This window comes from Cavia porcellus, unplaced genomic scaffold, assembly GCF_034190915.1.
Source record: "Cavia porcellus strain 051 isolate PalLab524CR breed Dunkin Hartley unplaced genomic scaffold, mCavPor4.1 scaffold_9, whole genome shotgun sequence".
Lineage (NCBI taxonomy): Eukaryota > Metazoa > Chordata > Mammalia > Rodentia > Caviidae > Cavia > Cavia porcellus.
In genome coordinates, this window is record NW_026947492.1 from 91,662,732 (window position 1) to 91,683,317 (window position 20,586).

At 41.9% G+C, this 20,586-nt stretch overlaps 1 protein-coding gene across 3 annotated transcripts in view; it reads right to left on the reverse strand.

The window, feature by feature from the left end:
* Nucleotides 1-2,884: 2,884 nt before the first annotated feature.
* Zdhhc13 (zinc finger DHHC-type palmitoyltransferase 13) overlaps nt 2,885-20,586 on the reverse strand; it is a 44,699-nt gene continuing 26,997 nt past the window's right edge. For all 3 annotated transcript variants that reach the window (XM_063256810.1, XM_063256812.1, XM_063256811.1), the window contains 7 exons: nt 17,424-17,545; nt 16,449-16,511; nt 15,657-15,750; nt 13,858-13,941; nt 9,729-9,886; nt 6,062-6,159; nt 2,885-3,780 (listed from right to left, as the gene is read on the reverse strand). In XM_063256810.1, coding sequence (XP_063112880.1) covers nt 3,642-3,780; nt 6,062-6,159; nt 9,729-9,886; nt 13,858-13,941; nt 15,657-15,750; nt 16,449-16,511; nt 17,424-17,545 — 758 coding nt within the window. In that variant the 3' untranslated portion in view covers nt 2,885-3,641. The remainder of the gene's footprint in view (nt 3,781-6,061; nt 6,160-9,728; nt 9,887-13,857; nt 13,942-15,656; nt 15,751-16,448; nt 16,512-17,423; nt 17,546-20,586) is intronic.

Below are 20,586 nucleotides of genomic sequence, written 5' to 3' on the forward strand. Positions count from 1 at the left end.
AATCATGGATTTAGAAGATGGCCTTCCAGAATCTGCCAGCTGAGTGTCTTTCTGGTTACTGCCAGCAGAGAACAGGGGACCCGGGAGGGTACAGAGAACAAGATAGCAAATTCTAAAAAGGAAATAAAAAATAATAACATTGCTGGCATTGATCCTTTTGTTCTATTGCTAGCTTTGCAATCTTACACATTTTATGAAAACTCAGAAATGACAACAAAGCATGACATTTGCTGTGGCATTATAAATGACATGAGGATGATTCTCTTTTATTCCAGAACAATGCCCTGAGGTTTAACAGTTTTTTAAAACTGCCAGGCGCACAAATGAAATGCAGCCAATTAGAGACCCTTTCTCTGCCTCCTCAGCCAATTCTCAGCGGCTCAAGCACATGTATCCTTTTAATAACAGCACCAATTCTCCCATCTCTGTGCAACTTTAAATTATTTCGAGTAAATGAAAGCAACTAAAATCTGACAAAGATGACGACATCTTAGGCTAAACGACGGGTTTCCCATGTACCAAGTCCTGAGGAAAGCTGTGTTTAAACTGAGTGATTGCCCAGGGCTGCTCGCACGCTGCCTTGGACAAAGCCCCGTGTGGACTTCCTGCTGCATTACCAGTTACTCAGCTCAGGAGACAGAAGCTAAAAACTTCAAGTATCTTGAGCTTTGATCTCTCCCTTACCCCTCCTCAGCTCACTCTTCAAGCTTCCTTATTCTAATCTCAAAATACCTCTGGGACACATGGCTTCCATCCTCACTCTTTGGCACATGTGTTAGTTTGCTGGGGCTGACATTCATTGAGGATGGGTGGCCAGTCAGTTTCTTATGAGACCTCTCTCCCTGGCTTTGGATGGCCGTCTTCTCCTTTGTCTTTGCATGGTATTCTTTGTGTGTGTGTTGAACTCCTCTTTTAATAACAACACTTGTCATGCTAGATTGGGGTCCACCTTTAGAGTCACATTCTGAGGGCAGTTTGCACTTCACATGTGAATTGTGGGGAGACACAAATGAGCCCCTAGCGGTTTATCATATAAGGGCTTTAACATATTGGCCTCTGCCTTCCTCCAAGTTAACTTTAGACAATCTCTTCCTTACAAGTTCGAGTTATACTCAAAAGACCTCAAGTTTTTTAAACACCTATTGCTTCCACCCCACTGTAAATTTGCTAACACTTTTCCTTCTGGAACTCCTAGAAAACAGAACCTCCACCATCTTTCCCAGAATTCAACTTATTCTGGTAAAATATCAAATAAATCATAGGTCAAATGTCACCTCCTTTGCAAAATAAATCCTAAACTGTCAGAGAATGAGTCCACCTCTGCACTGCAGTAATAGATATATAATTAACAAAGCTGTCTCATTGCATAGAATTTGAAATTTCCACTTATCTCCTTGTTAGAATATGGCACACTTGCACTCCAATGTTCTACAAATGGCAGGCACTTAATAAACATTTGTTGAGTGAATGAGGAGGGGGACAATGTAGGTCAGACTAAATGCAATCTTGGCTACAATGCAAAAGGAGACAATTTAATGCTGAGAAATTTCAGTAAAAGCAAAGGAAGAGCCTCCCCGTGGTCCAGTGGAATGGAAAAATGTTCTTTTCTGCATCCCAGCTATACTATTCTGCTAGTTTCTGGACTCTCCTGCTAATGACTGAGACATATGACTGGGTCTAAACTAGTGGTGGCAAACCTATGGCGTGTGTGCTACCGTGGGCTGTGTGTACTCACCACGGTACAGACACTGGAGTTGTGGGCACCAAGGTCTCTTGGGAGAGTCTCTATTCTCTGCACCTCTGGATACAGAGGATCCAGTAGAATTGAGGCTATAGGGAATTGTGGAGTCACTAGTTGGGAATAAGCTTGGATTTCTGCATGAAGACACCTGCTAACAGCTAAGTGGATTGTGGTATGAGGAAGAAGTAGTCTTATAGTTTAAAGCCACTAAAGGGATATTTACATCACATTAACTTTCTTGACCATCACACATCTGAGACATCAAATGTCCTCCAGATTATCTGGCTACTTACTGCTTTCAAAATCCTAGCCTTCAAAAATCACATCATCCATAAAATCTTCCTTGATCATATCCACTAAGGTGACTCTGACCTCTAAATTCCAACAGTATTTTATCTGCATGCTTCTCAATAGCTTTTAGTATTTTGCACCTTATACTATACTCGCACTTAGATTAGTTGTCTCTCTTGACTGTAAGCTTCATGATGAGTACATCCAATGACATGTTCTATGGCCTGTAAGGCCAAACGTGGTGCTCCACATTTGTAGAATAATCTAAAAATTCATAAAATGTACTTTCCAAGTTACATACCAGTTAGAAGTACTAGAATACAGTGGTTTGGAATGACTTGGAAGATCTGAGTGGGAGGTCTGAATTTTAAAGAAGTAAGCCCTGAATTCCCACCTGGTTCCTGTGATTCTGATTTAAATGGCCTATGGACCACAGCTTGAGAATATTTACTTAGTAAGAAAGGGAAAGAAAGAACATAGTCTGAGGAAATCCTCTAGTCCACCAACTAAGAATCAGAGTCTTCAAATACAATTTTGATCAGATCAAGTCTTGCTTAAAAAGAAACAAAAACAAAACCTTTATTTTGTATTTCATTCAACAAATGATTATTGATTGAATGAAAAGCAGGTATCAGGTACTAACCTAAGTCACTGGTACTCCATTGTGCCAACTCCACTCAGTGTCTATGTGACTGTAGAGAGGACACAGACTCCCTTTGGGTTTAATTTTCTTACCTCAGGAAGTGGAATGGATCCCTGAGGAGCTGAAAGGTCAATGTGATTAGAGGACAAAGCGTAATTGAGAATGACACTGCTAACATGAAACGGTCGTATCATTCAGGGCCTTGTAGGTCATGATGTGAATCACAGCTTTTATTTCAAAGGTAATGGGGACCGCAGGCAGGTGACATGCCCAGGGATGTCTATATTATACCAAGAGTTAAAGTTGAATCAGTGTTTCCTCCAGAATAAAGAAATTAGTAATTACAGTCAAACTGGTGTAATATTTTGATGGTACTAAGTAAACACAGTAATTAATCTTTAAGACTGCCTATGTTCAATTTCTAAATAAGATGGAAAATTAAATTAAAGCTTACTGGGGTTAGCAGTAATCTCAATTCACTCCTGAGACTGCAAATTTCTTTATGTCATATAAACATAAACTAAGTCTCAATTACAAAAGAAAATTTTATTAAATGTGAAAGCAAAACAGATACCTACTTAAATATTCTTTACATATTTATAGATATAATGATGAATAACTTATCAAAAATTACATGCTCAAATAGTACTACTTTGAAACAGCCAATATAGTATCTCAAAATATTTTATCCATAAGCAATGAACATTATCTTCAAAAAAAGTAGTTTGCATTTTCTTGTGAAAAATATAATTTTTTTTAAACAGTGTCTGCCAAGAGCATTCAGGAATAGTTCATCTTTCTCAGCCTGAAAGAGTAATACCTTCATTGTTTTACCAAATGGCTCTAAAACCACCCGTGTTTTCCTTTGGGCTTAGATGAACTGTACACTTCATTTCTCTTTCAGAGCTGGCAGGACACCATCATAAACAGAAACAAATCAGAATGACAGTTTTGAGATCCTTTTCTTCATACAGAGCGAAGAACCTTCTCTTTGGCTGGATGAAAGACCATGGTGTACTGGGATGTCCAATCGACTGCGCAGGGCTTCACCAAGCCAAAGCAGCTACACCGAAAGAAATCTGCCAGGTTCTGTGTGAATCCAAGGCTGCCGAGAGAAGAAGAGAGCGAGCCTTATTTCACGTCTTGCATAGCTCTTCACAAACCAGAAACAGTCATGGGGCGTACATATCCTCTGAGGACCCTTCAGGAATCCAGAGGTACTCAGACTATTCCTAGACTTACGAACCCTTAAAACTGAAACACAATTCTTCTTCTGGATCTGCATCCCCCTCTGAGATTCCCTGCCTTGTGCCAGCAGCCTCACTGGGCTTTTTGTTTTCACCTCCTTGAGTCCCACACTCACCCTACTGCCACCCCCAAGTTCCTCCTTTCACTCCCCACTGCCCTAACTCAGACGTGGGGTATCTTGAAAGTCACGCAGGCCAGAACAACTATAATCAACATGCTACGTTTCTTTCCCTCTGACTGCCCAAACATGTCTCTGAATGCTGGACCTCCCTCAATTGCTTCCGGTTCACCCTACATCTCTGAGTCTGTCTAGTCCTCCAAAACCCCTGACGCATTCACAGTCCATCTCCTCCCAATAAAAAGCCTTTCAGGACACTCCTCGGCCTACAGCCGCCAACCCAAACCACTCATCTCTATGGTCAAGGCCACTACAACAAACCCACGTTTCTGCATGCGAGTCATCTTCATAAACCTGCCACTCTTTTGCTGGCTCTATTTCCCCATGATCTCAACTGGGTGGGCCTGGAACCCATACTTTCCCAGCTTTGCCTTAGTGACTCCTCATCATTTTAAGTCCTACCAGTTCTCAAGACCAGTCGAGGTCCACATTTTCCCTGGGCCCTTCCCGACTGCCCTCTTCAGCGCACTTTTTCCCCATTAAACTCCTGAACACTATTATTTTATCCCAGTATGAACACTGATTATTCTTACACATATGCCCATTCCTTTAAGTGCAACTCAATCTCCTGGATACATCCAAATAAGCACTGTGCTAGGAACCAGCTCGGGGCAGAGCCCTCACCTAGCATGCAGGACCCCTGGTGTGAGCCTCAGTACCACAAAACAAACCACACCACATTTGTGCGTAAGGATGATTGTGCTGTGGCTGTTTAGGGCACTGTGCCACTGTCAGGAGAGAATCAAATGCTACTCAGAAAGCAGCTTCCTAGGGACAGGGCTGACCACATGGAAATGCTGGAGTGCAGTAGGGAGACTGCAGGGTCTGGCTCAATACCTAGTTAACAAAGGAGGATGGACAGGTAAAAGCTTTGGAGTGGGCAGGATTTGGAAACTGGACTCCAAGTGACTCCAAGGATTTATCTTTAGTTCCTTGAGTTATGCAGCCAATGTGCATCGGCTCTCATCTCCTTTCCCCTTTTTGGACTCTCCTCAGGGCTTGGTACAAGAATCGAACTCAGGACCTTGCACTGGCCAAGCAGGTGCTTGTGCCACTGAACTATATTCCCAGGCCTGAGAAAGGGACTTTATCATCACTGCCAGTCCAAAACAATCACCTTGAGCTTCACACCATACTCCCAGGGGTATAGTCATTTCTTCCTATTAAGTCCAGTTTTCTTCTCTAAATATGCATTGCAGTCACATCCCAGACTCCAATCCTGTCTAACAGCCTTACTGTTTCATCCTGTACCAAGAGGAGGCTTTAAAATAGACTGTTGGGGAGATAGGCAGTGAACACTCAATCCCTCAGGGCGTCTGGGTCACCTCTGCAGCGTGCTTGGCCTCCAAGACCCTGACGGAGGTGGCAGGGAGATAAGCTTCAAAGCCCTATCTTTTTCCTATTGTGAAATGACAGTCTTCCTACACACGTCCCATTTTAACTGAAGACAGACAGGTTTTACACGCTCAGTGCTCTGGGGAACCTACTCCAAACCTGAAAAACTGCCTCGTCCTGACGCAGGTGGGCACACTGAACACGGGGATGAAAAAATTACTGGTGACGGAAAGCCAGGCTGAGGATCCCAGCAAAACACACACTTCTGACAGCTTCGAGGGTGGCCTGCTTGGTCACGTGCTTAATCACCTCATGCTGACTCCGACCCAGCCACCTGGATGCTGGTGACTGTGCGGCCTGACTGCAGATTCCCCATCCTGGCAAAACTTCAGACACCTCCTCCTTGTGCTGGGTCCAACAGACTAAATTCCTTACCACCCTGGGACTGTGACCTCACCACCCCAGCCCTGCCACCGAGGCTTCCAAAATAGAAGGGCTCAGCTCCACCAAATAGCAAATTAGAGAATAGCGGCGTGGGCCCAGGACAGTAGAGTGGGGCACCAGGTCAGAAGTCACTGGCTGGGGAATCTTCTGGTCTTGAGTGGCCAGAAAAGGTCTCACTTACTTGTACGGTGTCTTCCTGAGGGACAAGGTCTGCTTCATCTGCCTGCTCTGCTTCAGCAGGCTGATTCTCTCATGGGAGGTCAGGCCCAGAAAAGCAATCTGGAATAGAGGAATGGAAGGTACATGAGCACACTGCCCTGTGGCTCTCGCAGTGAAAGGTCTACCGCAGGGCTTGGGCAAACATTTAGCACTACCTCAATCACCTGCCTGGCCTCCGGGCCAAGGACCACACAGTACACATGAAGATTTGGTGGTCTTAAACTGTGTCCTGGGTTTGCTACCATGCAAACTTAGCAGTGAGGCCTTTTCTTTTTTTAAATGTTATTTTAAAGACAAAAAAATAAACAAAATTTCAAAATGAGATAATGAAAGGGTAACAATGGTTAATATATTACATTTTGTTAACTTTAATTTATCACATTACAAGATACCAGCATTTAATTGTTGAAATAATATTAGCAGAAAGCTTTCTTTTTAATGAACTAAGAGAAGTTAGCAGTATAACTATCTTAGCTATCTTTTGTGCATATGTGTGTGTGTGTGTGTGTATATATATATATATATATACACATATTTTTTTTGCTTTTCCTTTCCTTCTTTTCTCCTTTCCCCCATCCCAGTTTCTCTTTACTTTTGAAGCTCCTTCCCATTTTACAATACCTATTATATGTTTTGGATTTTACTTACTCTTTCAGTTTCTCATACTATGGAGACAATACAGTGTCTACACGTGTGCAGCTGATTTATTTTACTTTTGAGTACGATCTTAAGTTGCATCCATCTATCTATAGAAGTCTCCAGTTTATACTTCATTATGGCTGAGTAGTACTGCACTATATAAAAAGGCCACATTTTTAATCCATTCCTTAGTTGATGGGCATCTGGGATGATCCAAAGATCTAGCTGTTACAAATTGTGTTGCTTATAAACAAAGATGCACATATGTCACTGTGGTATGATGTTTTTTTAATTCTGTTGAGATATGCTATTGGAATTTTGATTGGAACTGCATTAAATCTGGGTAACAGTTTTGGAAGTAGGGCCTTTTTCACTATACTGGTTCTTCCAACCCAAAAGCAGGGGATATCTTCTCATTTTCCAAAATCTTCTGCAGTCTCCTTTTTCAGAGTAGTGTAGTTTTCAATGTAGAGGTATTTTACTTCCTTTGTTAGATTGGTTCCTAGGTATTTAACTTTTTGGGATGTTATTGTGAAAGGTGCTGTTTCCCTAATCTCTCTCTCAGTGAGTTTGTTATTTGTGTACAGGAAAGAGGCCTTCTTTTTAAAATCATCTCATTTTTATTAAACTTTCAAGAAAGCACTGTGAATTGACTTAAATTGTGAAATAACTGCTGTGTAATTCCAGCAAAGGCTTATGGGTGTGTTTAGATTTTTTTTTTTTTTTTTTTTTTTTTTGGCTTTTTCGTTTTTATCGGTACCGGGGATCGAACTCACGACTGCCTGCTTCCAAGGCAGGTGCTTATGCCGCTGAGCTAAACCTCCAGCCCCTGTGTTTAGATTTTTAACACACTGAATATATGATTTTTGGGTAAGTAATCTAAAGTCAGTATCAGGGCAACTATCTCAATTGCACTGTGTGTTCTGTATGTTCTTAGCAGCTCTTTGAAAAGGTACCCAAGAAAAAGTTTACAAACTGACATGAAGAACATTTAAATTCATAAATTTGGAGAAGAATTAAAGTGATGCAAAAACTCCCCAATCCTTAAAACCTGCAACTATTTAGTTATCTCATTTCATCCTCAAACAACTCAAATGGCAACTTCCTTATCTGGAACATGGAATTGAGCACACCACTCTCTGTGCGGCTCAGGGCTGCGATAATAAACTTAACATTCCCAGCACTGAGGCGTCGGAGAGGTGACCTGACTGCTCCACAGCCGCGTGGTCGAGACAGTGGCAGAGCTGGGAGTGGCATGGGTCAGTGCGAGGGCACTGGTCTTGCTCCTGACCAGCAGTCCATGTGCTCTGCTTGACCCAACGCCGTCAAAACCACACCCAGCTAGAGCACTCAGAAAATGAACGTTTTCAAAGAACTGGACTGCTGTGCTCATTAGGAAAATAGCTCTGCTCTAAATTCCTGTTTTTGAAAATTATCTGAAATTTAAGTCCATTTTTCATCCTTAGAAAGTATATAAAAACATATTAACTTTTCTCTTAAAAATTCATGGTGTCAAAACCTCATATACCCTGTACTTGTCCTAAGAATCCAAAAAATAAGAAAGAGAATTAGAACTGATGCTTCAAATCTTAGGTTCTACCCTAAGTCCACCTCTTCCTAGGCCTAGAGCCAGAAGCAAGGTGATAAACATCTCTTGGTTTAGTTTTTCATGCACAAACCTGAGCTATTCCTTTGATAAAGTCTTACCTCAAATGCTTGTGAGAAAATAGTTGGCTAAGTGCTTGGAAAATCTAAACCATATGTAAATATTAGGGATTACAACTGAAATCATTCATACTAATAATCACTGATGATACTACCCATTTACCTAACAGTTAAGGAAGAAGGGTAGATTCAGATGAATGCCCAGACACCTCATTTGAGTCGGAGTATTCACTCCTTTCCTTGGCATTCTTTTCTTCCTTCCTTTCCTCTTTTTTTCTTTCTTTCTCCTTTTCTCTTTCTCCCTCTTCCTTCCTTCTTTCCTTCTTTGAGCTCGAACTCATGGATGCTGTGCCCCTGAGCTGGAGCTCCAGCCCTTTCATTTTTCATTTGCAGACAGGGTCTGACCAGGTGGCCCAGCCTGGTCTTGAATTTATAATCCTCCTGCCTCAGTTTCTCAAAGAGCTGAGGATTGTGTACACCACTATGCCTGGTCCTTGGGATTTGTTTTTTCCCCTCTATCTTTCCCGGCCGCTTTCGTCTTCTCCCTTGTCCTTTTTTCTTTCTTCCTTCACCTCCCTTCTTCCTTCATTTTAACCAATATGATGTTATAATTGGTTACTTCACCACACAAATGCGTTTGTTTTGCTTCAGTTGAGTAAAAACACAATTATCTGAGGTCCTGCGTAACTGGTTCAGACTGAACCAGTTGGCTGCCTGTTCTATGCTGCAGATCACATCAGCAATGTTAATTAGGTCAGGCTTACAGAGGGAGGCAGGCAGCAGGGATGGGCAGAAGCATCCTAAGAAGCTGATGGTGGCTCCTGCCCTGGCGTGTGCACTTTCCAATGGCCATGACTGTCTTTGAAATGTAACTACTGTACCCACTGGTCAGCGGTGTAGCTTTTACCTCTTCCCACTTCCATTGACCTAACCACTGCAACAGCTAGGAAATGGACAGACCCAGGGAAAATAACCACTTCACTCGCGTTTATACGGTGTTTCACAGTTCGCACCGTGCTTTCATGCACATAAGATCTGACTGCGTGAGGAGCCATAAGAGGGTCTAGGCTTCCAGTTCTGACTTTGCCACTGACTGGATAACCCTGAACAACTCAATTCACCTCTGTTCCTGTATCTGTAAAACAATGAAGTCAGATTGGGTCACTCTCTGCTCTATAGGCAAGGGACCTGAATTCAAGAGCAGCTGAGTGACGTGTGTGCACTCACAGAGGAACTAACAGAGGCAGAACTGGAATCTAAGTCTTCTGATTTGTTACTATGGGCTGTTGGAAACTCTACTCAAAGGTATTATGAGAAATAAATACCTGAAAGAGTTGATTCATTAATAAAAACGTTGACCACGAGAAATGAAAAGCTGCCAGCATGAAGATGTATAAAACCCAAGGGGAGCAGGCCACAATCTGATTGAGGTAGGTCCATAAGCCGTCTTCCTTGAATGTTGTGGCGCAATGATTCGACCAATCTGTGAATTTACAGAAAAGAAAATTGTTGGAGAAACTAGTGATCCTTCTCCAGGATAGAAGCAGCATGGATTTATTAGGGAGAAAGGAAAGCAAGACAAGAAGGCTCGGAGAGAATCCAACCGCAGGGACTGGAGGGGCAGCTTGGTGGCAGGATGAGTGTTAAGCAGGTTTGTGTGGCCCTGCGTTTGGTCCCTCTATCAAAGACAAACAAAAAACAAAACAAAACCCAGAGCAGGAATCTAGCATTAGGGGTTTATCTTTCAGGCATGGCTCAGTTATAGATATGAGACTGCGGTGCCTCGGAGTCTGGGAGGGCATGGTGACACCAGGCCAGCAGCTGACAGCGCAGGAATAAAAGCAGAAAACCATACAACTTTCACTAAAACCAGCACGTCTTGCCTATGGTGCACTGGCCAGAACTGAGAGGTATGGCAATTGAGAATGATATTTATTAAGTTTATTGGTACATTTAAAATATACATAATGGTCACTTTCATCACAGGGACTTTGTACCTGTACATATATATCTCAGTTCTTCCCCCTCTCCCGTACCCTCCATTCAACCCTTCTTCTCTTTATTTACAAAAGCTTTGTTTCCATTTTTTTCTCATTTTTTTCCTTTCCTCACTTTGTTGTTCTCCTTCCCAAATGAGTATTTTCTTTCTGCAAGAATGATTACATTTAATGAAATATCTGTCCTAGAAATCATCCATCTTGTTCATATTACATCAAGTTACAGGTCTCCTATAGGGCTGAATATAAACTTCTATTACAGGTTCAGAGGAACAGGCGACTGCTGTGGGCACAAATGTGGGACACCACAGAACTCAGCCTGACAGCACACAGCGGGCCAGGCACAGGTGCACCCCTGCACTGGCACTGTAACTAACCCTTAGGGGAGGCCAGAGGCGGGGACTTTCGGAGACACACATATCCAGGAAAACAATAGAGAGCAAGATTTATGTGGTCCCAGCTCAGTTTCTCCCTGAGAGCACCAGATGCCAATTAAGAGAGGTCTTCTCAGGGGTTCGTGCTGACCCATTAACCCACGCAGCTGGAGCTGCGGGTCAGAAGCAGCAGAAACAGTAGGACAGATCTCCTACGCTATGACCTTTACTGGCAGGATGACTGTACATTCAGAAACTTGCTACTGAAATGAGAACTCTGTAGGTTTGCACCTTGAGGTTTCATAAAGCTACTTATCCGACAATCTCATTAGTAGTTCCAAACATTTCCCCAAGGCAGCACCTCAGAGTTGGAAAGTTCACAATTCTGCCACTGTCGGTCCATTTTTATTTTTTTATTTTACCTTGAAATTCTTATTTTATGTCAGTCCATTTTAATCCTAAATGCCTATGTTGCTTTTCTTCTTTGTGAGTCTCATTTGGTCCATGAATGTATGCCAGAATCATTTTAAGAGCAATCACCACAGAGGAACAATCAAGGTAACAAGTGAAGGCAAATTATATTCCCATTAGGACAGCACAGAAAGATGCATCCAATGCACATGATGTCAGGAAAAAAGAATATAATTTCTAGCAGCAGGTGGAGAATACAGCTGTCGAGTGGGAAAGACTACCCAGTTTCTTTCAATTTATGGATTTCTACTGCTCCCCTCTGGGGATTCCTTTGATAACACAGTATGACCAGAAACTGAAATTCAGCTTGAAATAGAGATTTCAGATTCCATATCAAAGAGAAGAATGCAGGGGCCATCCATCCACATTCTGTCTTGCGATATAATAATAAAATTTGTCTCATACATTCTTATCAGGCTTTTGGTGGTTAATGTTCCAAGTGAAGAAAACTGTTTTCATCTTTTTTTTGTAACTGCTCTGGCAGGCACACAGTTCTTCCTGATAGTGATCTAACACCATTCTCTCTGTGACCTGCAGGAAGCTGACATCTTCTGATTCGCTTGCTGTCCTGAAAACAGACCTCACAAGAAAGGAAATGGATGGTGTAGCAGAAGTAGCTGCTTTTCGATCAGTGAGAAGGAGGGGGTACCCCAGAAGCCTGCAGGTAAGGGAGCCGATGTGAAACCAAGGCGGAGGAATGACAGAGGCCTCGGGACAGAAATGGCACACACATTCATGCTTCCCATCTGTGAAATAACGACAGGAAACAGGATGCCAGTTTTTGTTTTGAAATAAAAATTATAGAATATAAATAAAGAATGCTGAGGCTGGGGATTAAGTAACTGCCTTGCAAGCAGGTGGTCGTGAGTTCAATCCCCTGTACCGATAAAAAAAAAAAAAAAAAGAAAAGAAAAAAAAAATAAAGAATGCTGAGCTAGAATACAGAGCTGTAAGTCAGGGTGAGGTGGGACTGCTCTTCAGAAATCAAACGGAGTAGGAAAACTGGTTCAAAGACAGAAGAGGAAAAACCCAGTAAAAATGAGCTCAGAAAGGTGGAATGAGATGGAAAATTGTGGCTGTTCTTATCAATAGTCTTATGATGGAAACAGATACCAAACAGGACAGACTATTTTAGAGAGGAGAGGGATGAAGAGAGGCAAGAGTGGTGTAAAACCTGGCTCCTTTCCCCCAGGATCAAGTACAAGAGACAAGACTGGTCCACCGGTCAACTCTGAGAGGTTTCCCTAAGACTATGCTTTATTGTCAGGCCTTAGAAGAGCAGCTCTCCCAGAAGCATAGCCAAAGGTTTTTTATTTCTTACGCTGTAAGATGCAATCTAAGATTTAAGAACTCTAGTCTTTATGGTTCCTGGTGGCCTTTGACAAGACCTGAGCTCAGGAATCTTAACCTTCTGATTGATGGTGACAGACATTTAACTATAAAGCATGACCTAGAGCTCAGATACCCAACGTGTCAGGTGGGACCCTTCTGACAAGGGGAAAAGCCCTTGCCATGTTTATGTCGGGGCAAAAATAACCCATTTCATAGAGACACTAAAACCTATGCAGGACACCGTGAACAAAATAAAATTTGCAACACTGGTTATTTCCAGGGAAGGGCGCGGGGAGGCTGGGGACAAGCACAGGATGAATTCTCTCCTAAGAATTACATGTAAACTAAAGAAAGCTGGGGTGCTGGGATGCAGGGATTCAGGGGCACAGAGTTGGGACAGGGAAACAGCCTGAGTGCTTGGGAGTGCTAGAGATTGGTTTTCTTGGAGGCAAAAAAATATATAGGGAAAAACCTGTTGTAATTATCTTTTTGCAGGCTTCAGTTTAGGGTTAATGGAAATAGATTAGAGGTGGAGATTTTAACAAAAAGTTAAAGTCCAAAGAAATAAACAAACTACTGGCACTATAAGTTTTTCCAGAAAGGTAACATTCCAAGATCTGAGAGGTGTAGTCCTGCAGTTCTTACGAGCTAACCCCAATCCTTCTTACCTTAAACCCTGTCCTAGTGGATCACCTCGGTGCAGCGGGCAATCATTCCCTACCAACACCCCTAGATACCTTTTAAATTGCTAGTGAAAGTTATTTTCCTTTTTCAAGGCTAGCGAATAAGTGATCTGATGTTTTCTCCTGAGTTATCATTTCCAACCTCTCAACTGTTACAGTTTTCCCATTAGGTCTGGGATTCAACTTGATACTAATCAAGCGGAATGTGCTAGCAGAGCTTTGCGCCTTGATTTACTGTGACTGCCATCCATCAGCCTCTCCACCTTTGACCTCTCCTTTTTTTGTTCTAATTACTTATCCCCTCTGGTTTTTACTTGAGTAGTTAGCTTCTGCTTTTCACTGGAGGACAAATCTATACTTGTCCTAAATGGCTTTCTACTTTTGACCACTCCTGGAATTTATCAAGGTTTTCTTCTGAAGTACTAAGAACAGCTTCTAGTATTTCTTGAAGCCTCTCATTGTTGAGGGAATCTTAGAAAATAATCTTGTTTTCACTAGGGGTATGGTTTATAGCTGCCTGGTCAGGATGGAAGGGCTTACAAGGAAAACTAGACTTAGGAGTGGGTACACGAGCTTGCAAGAAAAATCCATACTTACAGGTGAAAGATCCACACATAATCCAGCCGCATATTACCGACAGGAAAAACAGGAAGAATATGTAATAGTGATGGTTCCCAAATCCTAAAACAAAAGAAAACATATTTAATACTTTCTTTTTCTTATAATGTCCTTCTGAATAAGAGCTTATGAACTACTTTCTTGTCAAAAGCATTCATCACAGTAAAACAGAAAAAAGGTTATTGTTTGGTTTTACAATGATATCAAATCCATATCAGATATTTGTTATATTGCGGTCAATCACCCATGTTAACTAATATTTATTCCCTACTTACTAAAAGAAGATATTTTGTTAGAATGGAAAACAGTTAACTAAGCAAATGCAGGTTGGGCTACACTGCGCTGGGCGCGACGGGCAGGAGTATGGATAATCACGCTGTCTCTCTCTTCCCTGACGGAACACACATGTGAGCTCATCCTCTGAACGTCAAGGACAGACTGGATTAAACCAACACAGGGAATGAATTCAAGGAGCGGCAACACACAACACACACACACACACACACACACACACACACACAAATACAAATGCAGGAAGCTGGGCAGAGTACAGGGGAGAAACCGATGGCATGGGAAAGGTCTGCGGAAGGGAAGAAAGAGTCAGGCAACCAGGGCCTTTTTTGTATGTGCTGCGTTTGGGCCTTCTTGATGGTGGAGATGGAAGCATTTGATTGCTAATGACACGTGCTCCCCAGGTATCACACCATGGTTCCATCTTCCCTTGAAGCAGCAAAGCTCAAGAGAAGGAGCAGCACCCCGTGGAACTGGAGACTTAGGTTTATTATAGATTATTTGGCTTATTATGGGTTATCAGCTATGTCACTATAGGTTAAGATGTTTAATTTCTTTGAGTCGCATTCTTACTTATATCTCTTCAACTTCATAGCCCTGTAGCAACCAAACAGGATAATGCACGTGATGACACTGTTAAATGCAATGTGATAAGACCAAAGATTTAGCTCAGTGGCTCAAGGGCTTGCCCAGTAAGCGCAAGTTCATGAATTTGATCCCCGGTACCAAAACAAAATAAAATGTAGTATGATAAAAATGTACGGGCTCACTGCTGTTGTTTTCTCATCATTCAATGCCTCGCACGATGCCATCTAACCATCATGGTGGGATGGGGTTCAAAAAGCTTGGCACTCCAGGAATCCCCTGATCGCCTTTCTCCAGGAAGACAGCACATCGGAATGCACAGGGAGACCTGCCTGAGTTACGTAAGGCAGCGTCCTGTCAGTGAGGACTGCAGAAGCATTTCCTGTCCTCGAGGGACTCAGGGCCACAGTTTCTCTGAAGTCCCTCCCACCACATCTCTGGCTTTTACTGTGATGGGTTAGGAGGAATTCTCAGATCTTTGCAGCTCTGCTTCCAGCTCCTGCCTGAACTTGAGGGCAGCAAGTGGGAAAGGCCACAGACAGGTCAGGACGCATGGAGAGAACACATAGGGAGGGGAAGATGGACACTGTTGCAGTGACCTTAGGCAAAAAATGTTACCTTTCACACCTTTGCAGCTCTAACAAGGAGGTAACAGCACCCATCTCACAGGTGGGCTCTGATGATCGAGTTAAAAGTGTTTTATAAAGTCCAAAATACTACACAAAGGACAAAAATTGTCATTGTTAACTTTAACAGTTTTCCAAGTCTTTCGCGAAATGTATGATTCTCAAACAAGGAACAGAATCAATGCAGCTTCTGGATACCCCCTGCTTTCCACGAACCACACATAACTGAACATATACTGAACCTCCGAGTGGGGACAGAAAAATTAAATTTCTCACCTATGCACCGTCCAGTCCACACGCAGTGCTGGTCATATCGAGCCACACAAGTGTTGCATACATGGCAATGGAGTGACCTTAATGGCTTTCTTATCTAAGGAGATGATTAAGACAGAGCTAAGCAAATCATTGTGTCTCAAAGCAATAAATCATAAGCAAGATTTCAATGCTGCATAATAAAGACACCAGCACACACAACACTAAACAGATCATCTTCCACATGGAGGCTCTGAGATGTATCATTAGAATTCACTCTGGATGTGTTCTCTGATTAAACCACCACCGAGAGGGATGTGAATTTCAGAGCCTACTCACCTGGCTAAGGGGAACTAAGGCAGAATCACAAAGCAGAGGGAGCACTGGGCTAAGGAAAATGAAGCCCCAGTTCATTTCTGGCTCCGACAATAACCTGGGAAAATTTACTTCCTCCCTCTAAGCTCTGATCCCTCAATTACCAAATGGGAGGTTTCACTAAGTGGTTTCTAGGTCATTCATTACAAGCCTCTGATTTGAAGTCAGCTCTAATGTACAATTCATAGCAAGAGAAAAGCAAACAAAACACACTGTGGAGAATTCATGGAGATTTTACCAGAGGCATCTTCATAAGATTGTTAACATTCTCCCATGTATTCAAGGCAGGAAATTGTTCTGACAGTAATAAGAAATTAGAATTGGTTGAAACAAAAAAGTGCATAAATAGACCATGACTATTTGACAAATGCTTACATGAGTGATGTTATCAAGAACATGCTTTTCCTATGAAAAACAAAAAATTACACAGAAAATACTCACAAGACATGATGTACAAAATGTTCTGAAGTCCAGACAGCCAGTTTCTGCAAGGGTGACGATATTCTGAAAGATATGAAGTGTGACCTTATGATTGCGTTTTACTGGGGAATGGATTATGCATGCGTATATATGTACTCAGAGTTCTTGCTGCTAACTTAAGTAGCTAGAACAGCAATTTGGAATACTCGCCACTAAGTCATTCTGTGCTTGAAATGATGTGACTTTCCAAAGTTGCATTTTCAGTCAATAGCCAATAAAGGAGACTGCATAAAAACTACCTTCTCCAGCACCTCCCTCATCACCTTTTCCTCATGAGTGGAAAACATCTCCCAATTATAATCTATGAGGGAAAAATAAGTATGTGCATATATGCACTCATGGGAAACAGGAAAAAAATCAGTATCCATCAAAACCTTTGGTTACAAGTTCCAAGGGCCAAGTGCCAAGCTTTGCAGGAACACTGGCTTTAGGTAACAAAAGACAACACTCTCTCTAGTTTCTAAACATTCTGAACAAATGGAAAGTATTCCACATCATGTGACAACTTCATATTGGAAGAACAGGAGTATTTCCTCAGTCAGTAAGGAGAAGGATTCCCGTTGGTCCCTGCCCGTTGGACAATGTACTAAGGGGGAATTATAGCTAAATAACTCTTATCTCAATATCGTACAAGGCAAGAGGAAACCATACATCAAATCTGAAAGTCCATGTGGGATAATTACTTTATAGAAAAATTTAAAACTAATTACTTTATAGAAAAGTTTAAAACTGTATATATATATATATATATATATATATATATATATAAAATAGCAGCAGAAATCTCAGTTTTGCTGAGTCAATCACCTTAACTTGTGATGGCCTGCACTAGAGATGTGGCCGTGATAAAAGCCAAGATAGCTATGACTTTTTGAAATTTATATTCTGATTTATAAACACACCAAAAACAAAAACAAAACTACCCAAAAAACTCACCACTTTCCTTTCTTCTTCAGATGCCTTAATGAAGCCGGGATCAGTTGCCCAAGTCTTGTAGAAGAAGTAGAGAAAGGCTACTATGCAGAAAAGGAAAACGAAATAGACAGGGGTGCCTGCAGTATGTGACATTCGGGTTAAGGAATCTGTTAGACTTCCATGAAGAAGGACACAAGCGCTCTGCCTTACGGGGTCATCACTGCTCTATGTACATGAACCTAAGGAAGCCCCTGACAAAAGAGGCCCCACCGTTTGCTCTAATCCTTTGGAAATTTGCTTGGAGTTGACTAATAACTAATGCTTTCCTATTAGTTGGCACTCGCATTAGATGTTAATTAAGAGTGGCTGCAATTTATGAAGAACATCCCAACCACTGAAAAGCATCCAGCAAAATAAATGTACCCCTAATGGTGTAACTGTCAGTCTTTTGTGGGCATCCGGAAAAACATTCTCTGATCATTTTAACGAAATTCTTCAAGGAAACAGACTACTTGATTCAGATTTCAATTAAAAACATTTCACTAAAGAGTAGACAAAAGCTGCTACTGTTAAGTTCAATAATTGTTGTGATTGTTTCAGGCTGTTATTTTAAGAAACTGTCCTTTGCAAAATGATTACAAAGCACCTTCTTTGAAGGAAAGACAAATATTACAAATAAATTAAGGTCAAGTGTTTTAAGAATAAATGTTATAATGCTTTGAAATGTTTTTAAAGTGGTAAGAATTCTTTGTGTAAAGAGTAAAATTCTGCTTCAGGTAAAGACAAATGAGAGAGCAATTGAAAAAAAAAAAAAACCAGTAGTAAACCAGCAGTCCTTGCCCAATTTAAATTATTATTGGCACAGTAACTGTACGTGCTTTAAAAGGTGTTGCCCAGCAATCTTGTGTCGAACTGCAAAGTGGAAAAGGAAGCTATGAAACAGATCCTAAGCCCCTGCTATTCAAAGTGTGGCCCAAGCACCTGTGAGGACAGCCTGTTAGAAAAGCTGAACTTGAGGCCTCACCCCAGATCCTACAAGGAGACTATGGATTCTAACAAGGTGGGGGCAGGGAGGAGGTTGCATCTACAAGCTTGAGAAGTACTGCTCTACCCCACAGAGATGAGTGCACACCCAGCTGGTTCAGATACGAACATCCTATGCTGGTGGCTTAGTTTATCATAGTTCATCTGATGTGAGCTCAGCTTTACAAAAAAACATAGGGGCCAGAGATGGGTGAAACTGAACTTTACAAAACAAAGTTTACTTAGAGTGAATAGGAAGAACACTATTAAAGGATACACAAGGTAAGATCATTTGTTGAACAATCACATGTCATTTTTTCCATAAAGTCCTGATCAATGTACATGACATAGTCTCAAAAATACATGGTGATCCTGGCTAGCAAGCTCACTGAATTTGGGGGTTCCAAGAGAACAGTTTATAAAACAAATCCCAGTAGATCACTGCCCACTGAGCATCTTTCAACTTAAGTAAACTTTACTCTGTTGCAATAAAAGAAAAACATACTCCTTGTTTTCGGGCCCTTGCTTAGCTCCTTCACTGACACAAATGCTCTCCACTTCCTCATGCTCCTCAAGTCACACTTCTAGTTCAACCAAGTCCCAGCTACCTTCAAGAATTAACCTCTTCCTCCCCCTCACATCCTACCTGATTCTCTAGAAAGGATCCTTTCCATCTCTTGAAGCTGGGAATGATTTTATGGGACTTAGACCTTAGACTATAGTTATTTGTAGATGGATCAGTCTCACAGCTGCTAACTTTTTTGCAGTGAAAATGTCTCTCAATAGCTCTAGAAGAGCTGAAAGTTGCTCTTCTAGAACTCCAATCAATGGTTTTCCTTCACTGGATCCTTTAGATGTACACTGCAACAATCTTTTGGTTTTACCCTACATAAGCTTGATGTATTCGTTCAATAAAATTTTTATTGTGTGCCCATTCCACATGACAGATTTCCAAACACTTGAGACTGGAAGGCAGTGAGCAGCTCTCCAGGCTAACAGTGCCTTTCCTCCGACAATGCTGTACTGGTCATGTTCCTCCATGCATGTTCCCATTCATCATTACCTCTACGAGAACAGAATTCAGGACAGTGAACACACTATGTGCACTGACCGGTGCAGAGGACATTAAGACTGTGGTCCTTTGCTTGGAACCTTGGACTCTTGTAAAACTATCTAATGTTTTCACTAGCCACACTGGGAGCTTGTACTTTTCACAATTGACCTAAAGCTATACGGTGCCTCCCTGTGACACACACTCGTACAGTGGATCCTCTGAAACCAAGTGCAGGACTTCACATGTTTATCCCTCTTATACTAGGGCAGTTGCTTGTATCTTGAACCATAACACAACGTTCAGGGATTCGCCTTTTCTGAGTTTTATTCATAGTGCCAAATGCATCAGTCAGGTTCTGCTCTCTCTCATTTGATCCCCCTCATCAAAGCCAAATACACTACTTGTTGAACATATAAAAGGCACCAAAAGAAATTAATCTGAGGGGCCAACCTAGAGTTGTTCTCAGAATTAGTTTCAACTTGTAGCCTTCTGCAAATTTCATTCACAGCAGTAACTAGTAAAATGTTCAATACTAATTCCACACTGGCAATTATGTAATGGGGAATGTCTTCAGTCCTTTAATGCTTGCAGTCACTCCGTGAGCTCTAGTTTATGGAAAAACACACTTAAGGGAATGAAGTAACTTGTTCAATGTTACATAAACAGTAAAAAAAAAAAAAAAAGTCAAAATGCAGTTATTTAGTTGTTCCAAAGCCTATGTGCTTTCCCTGGAGACTCGGACTCTTCTCAAGATAGATCAGAGGCTGTGGGCACTCGCGCTGGGACTTCAAGCCCCCATTCCATCCTGCCTCGGCAATCCAGGGAAAGCCTAGGCCAAAAACTTAGGCCAGGCAGCACATGGTTCCCCTGCATCAGTTCCAACAGCTTTTACCGGTTGCCTGGAAAAACTGTAATCTGCTGGCAAAGGACGCCACCTACTGGCTCACATGTCACACAGTCGCCTATGTCCAGCGGCCTTAGGTTGCCAAAGCAAGACTGCCCATTCCAACATCATAAGGTTCTGTCCAGCACTTTCCCAAAGCCTGCGTGGGTTTCCAGTCACACTCCACTGAACATTAACTTTTGCAACTAAAGTTTTTAGACCAC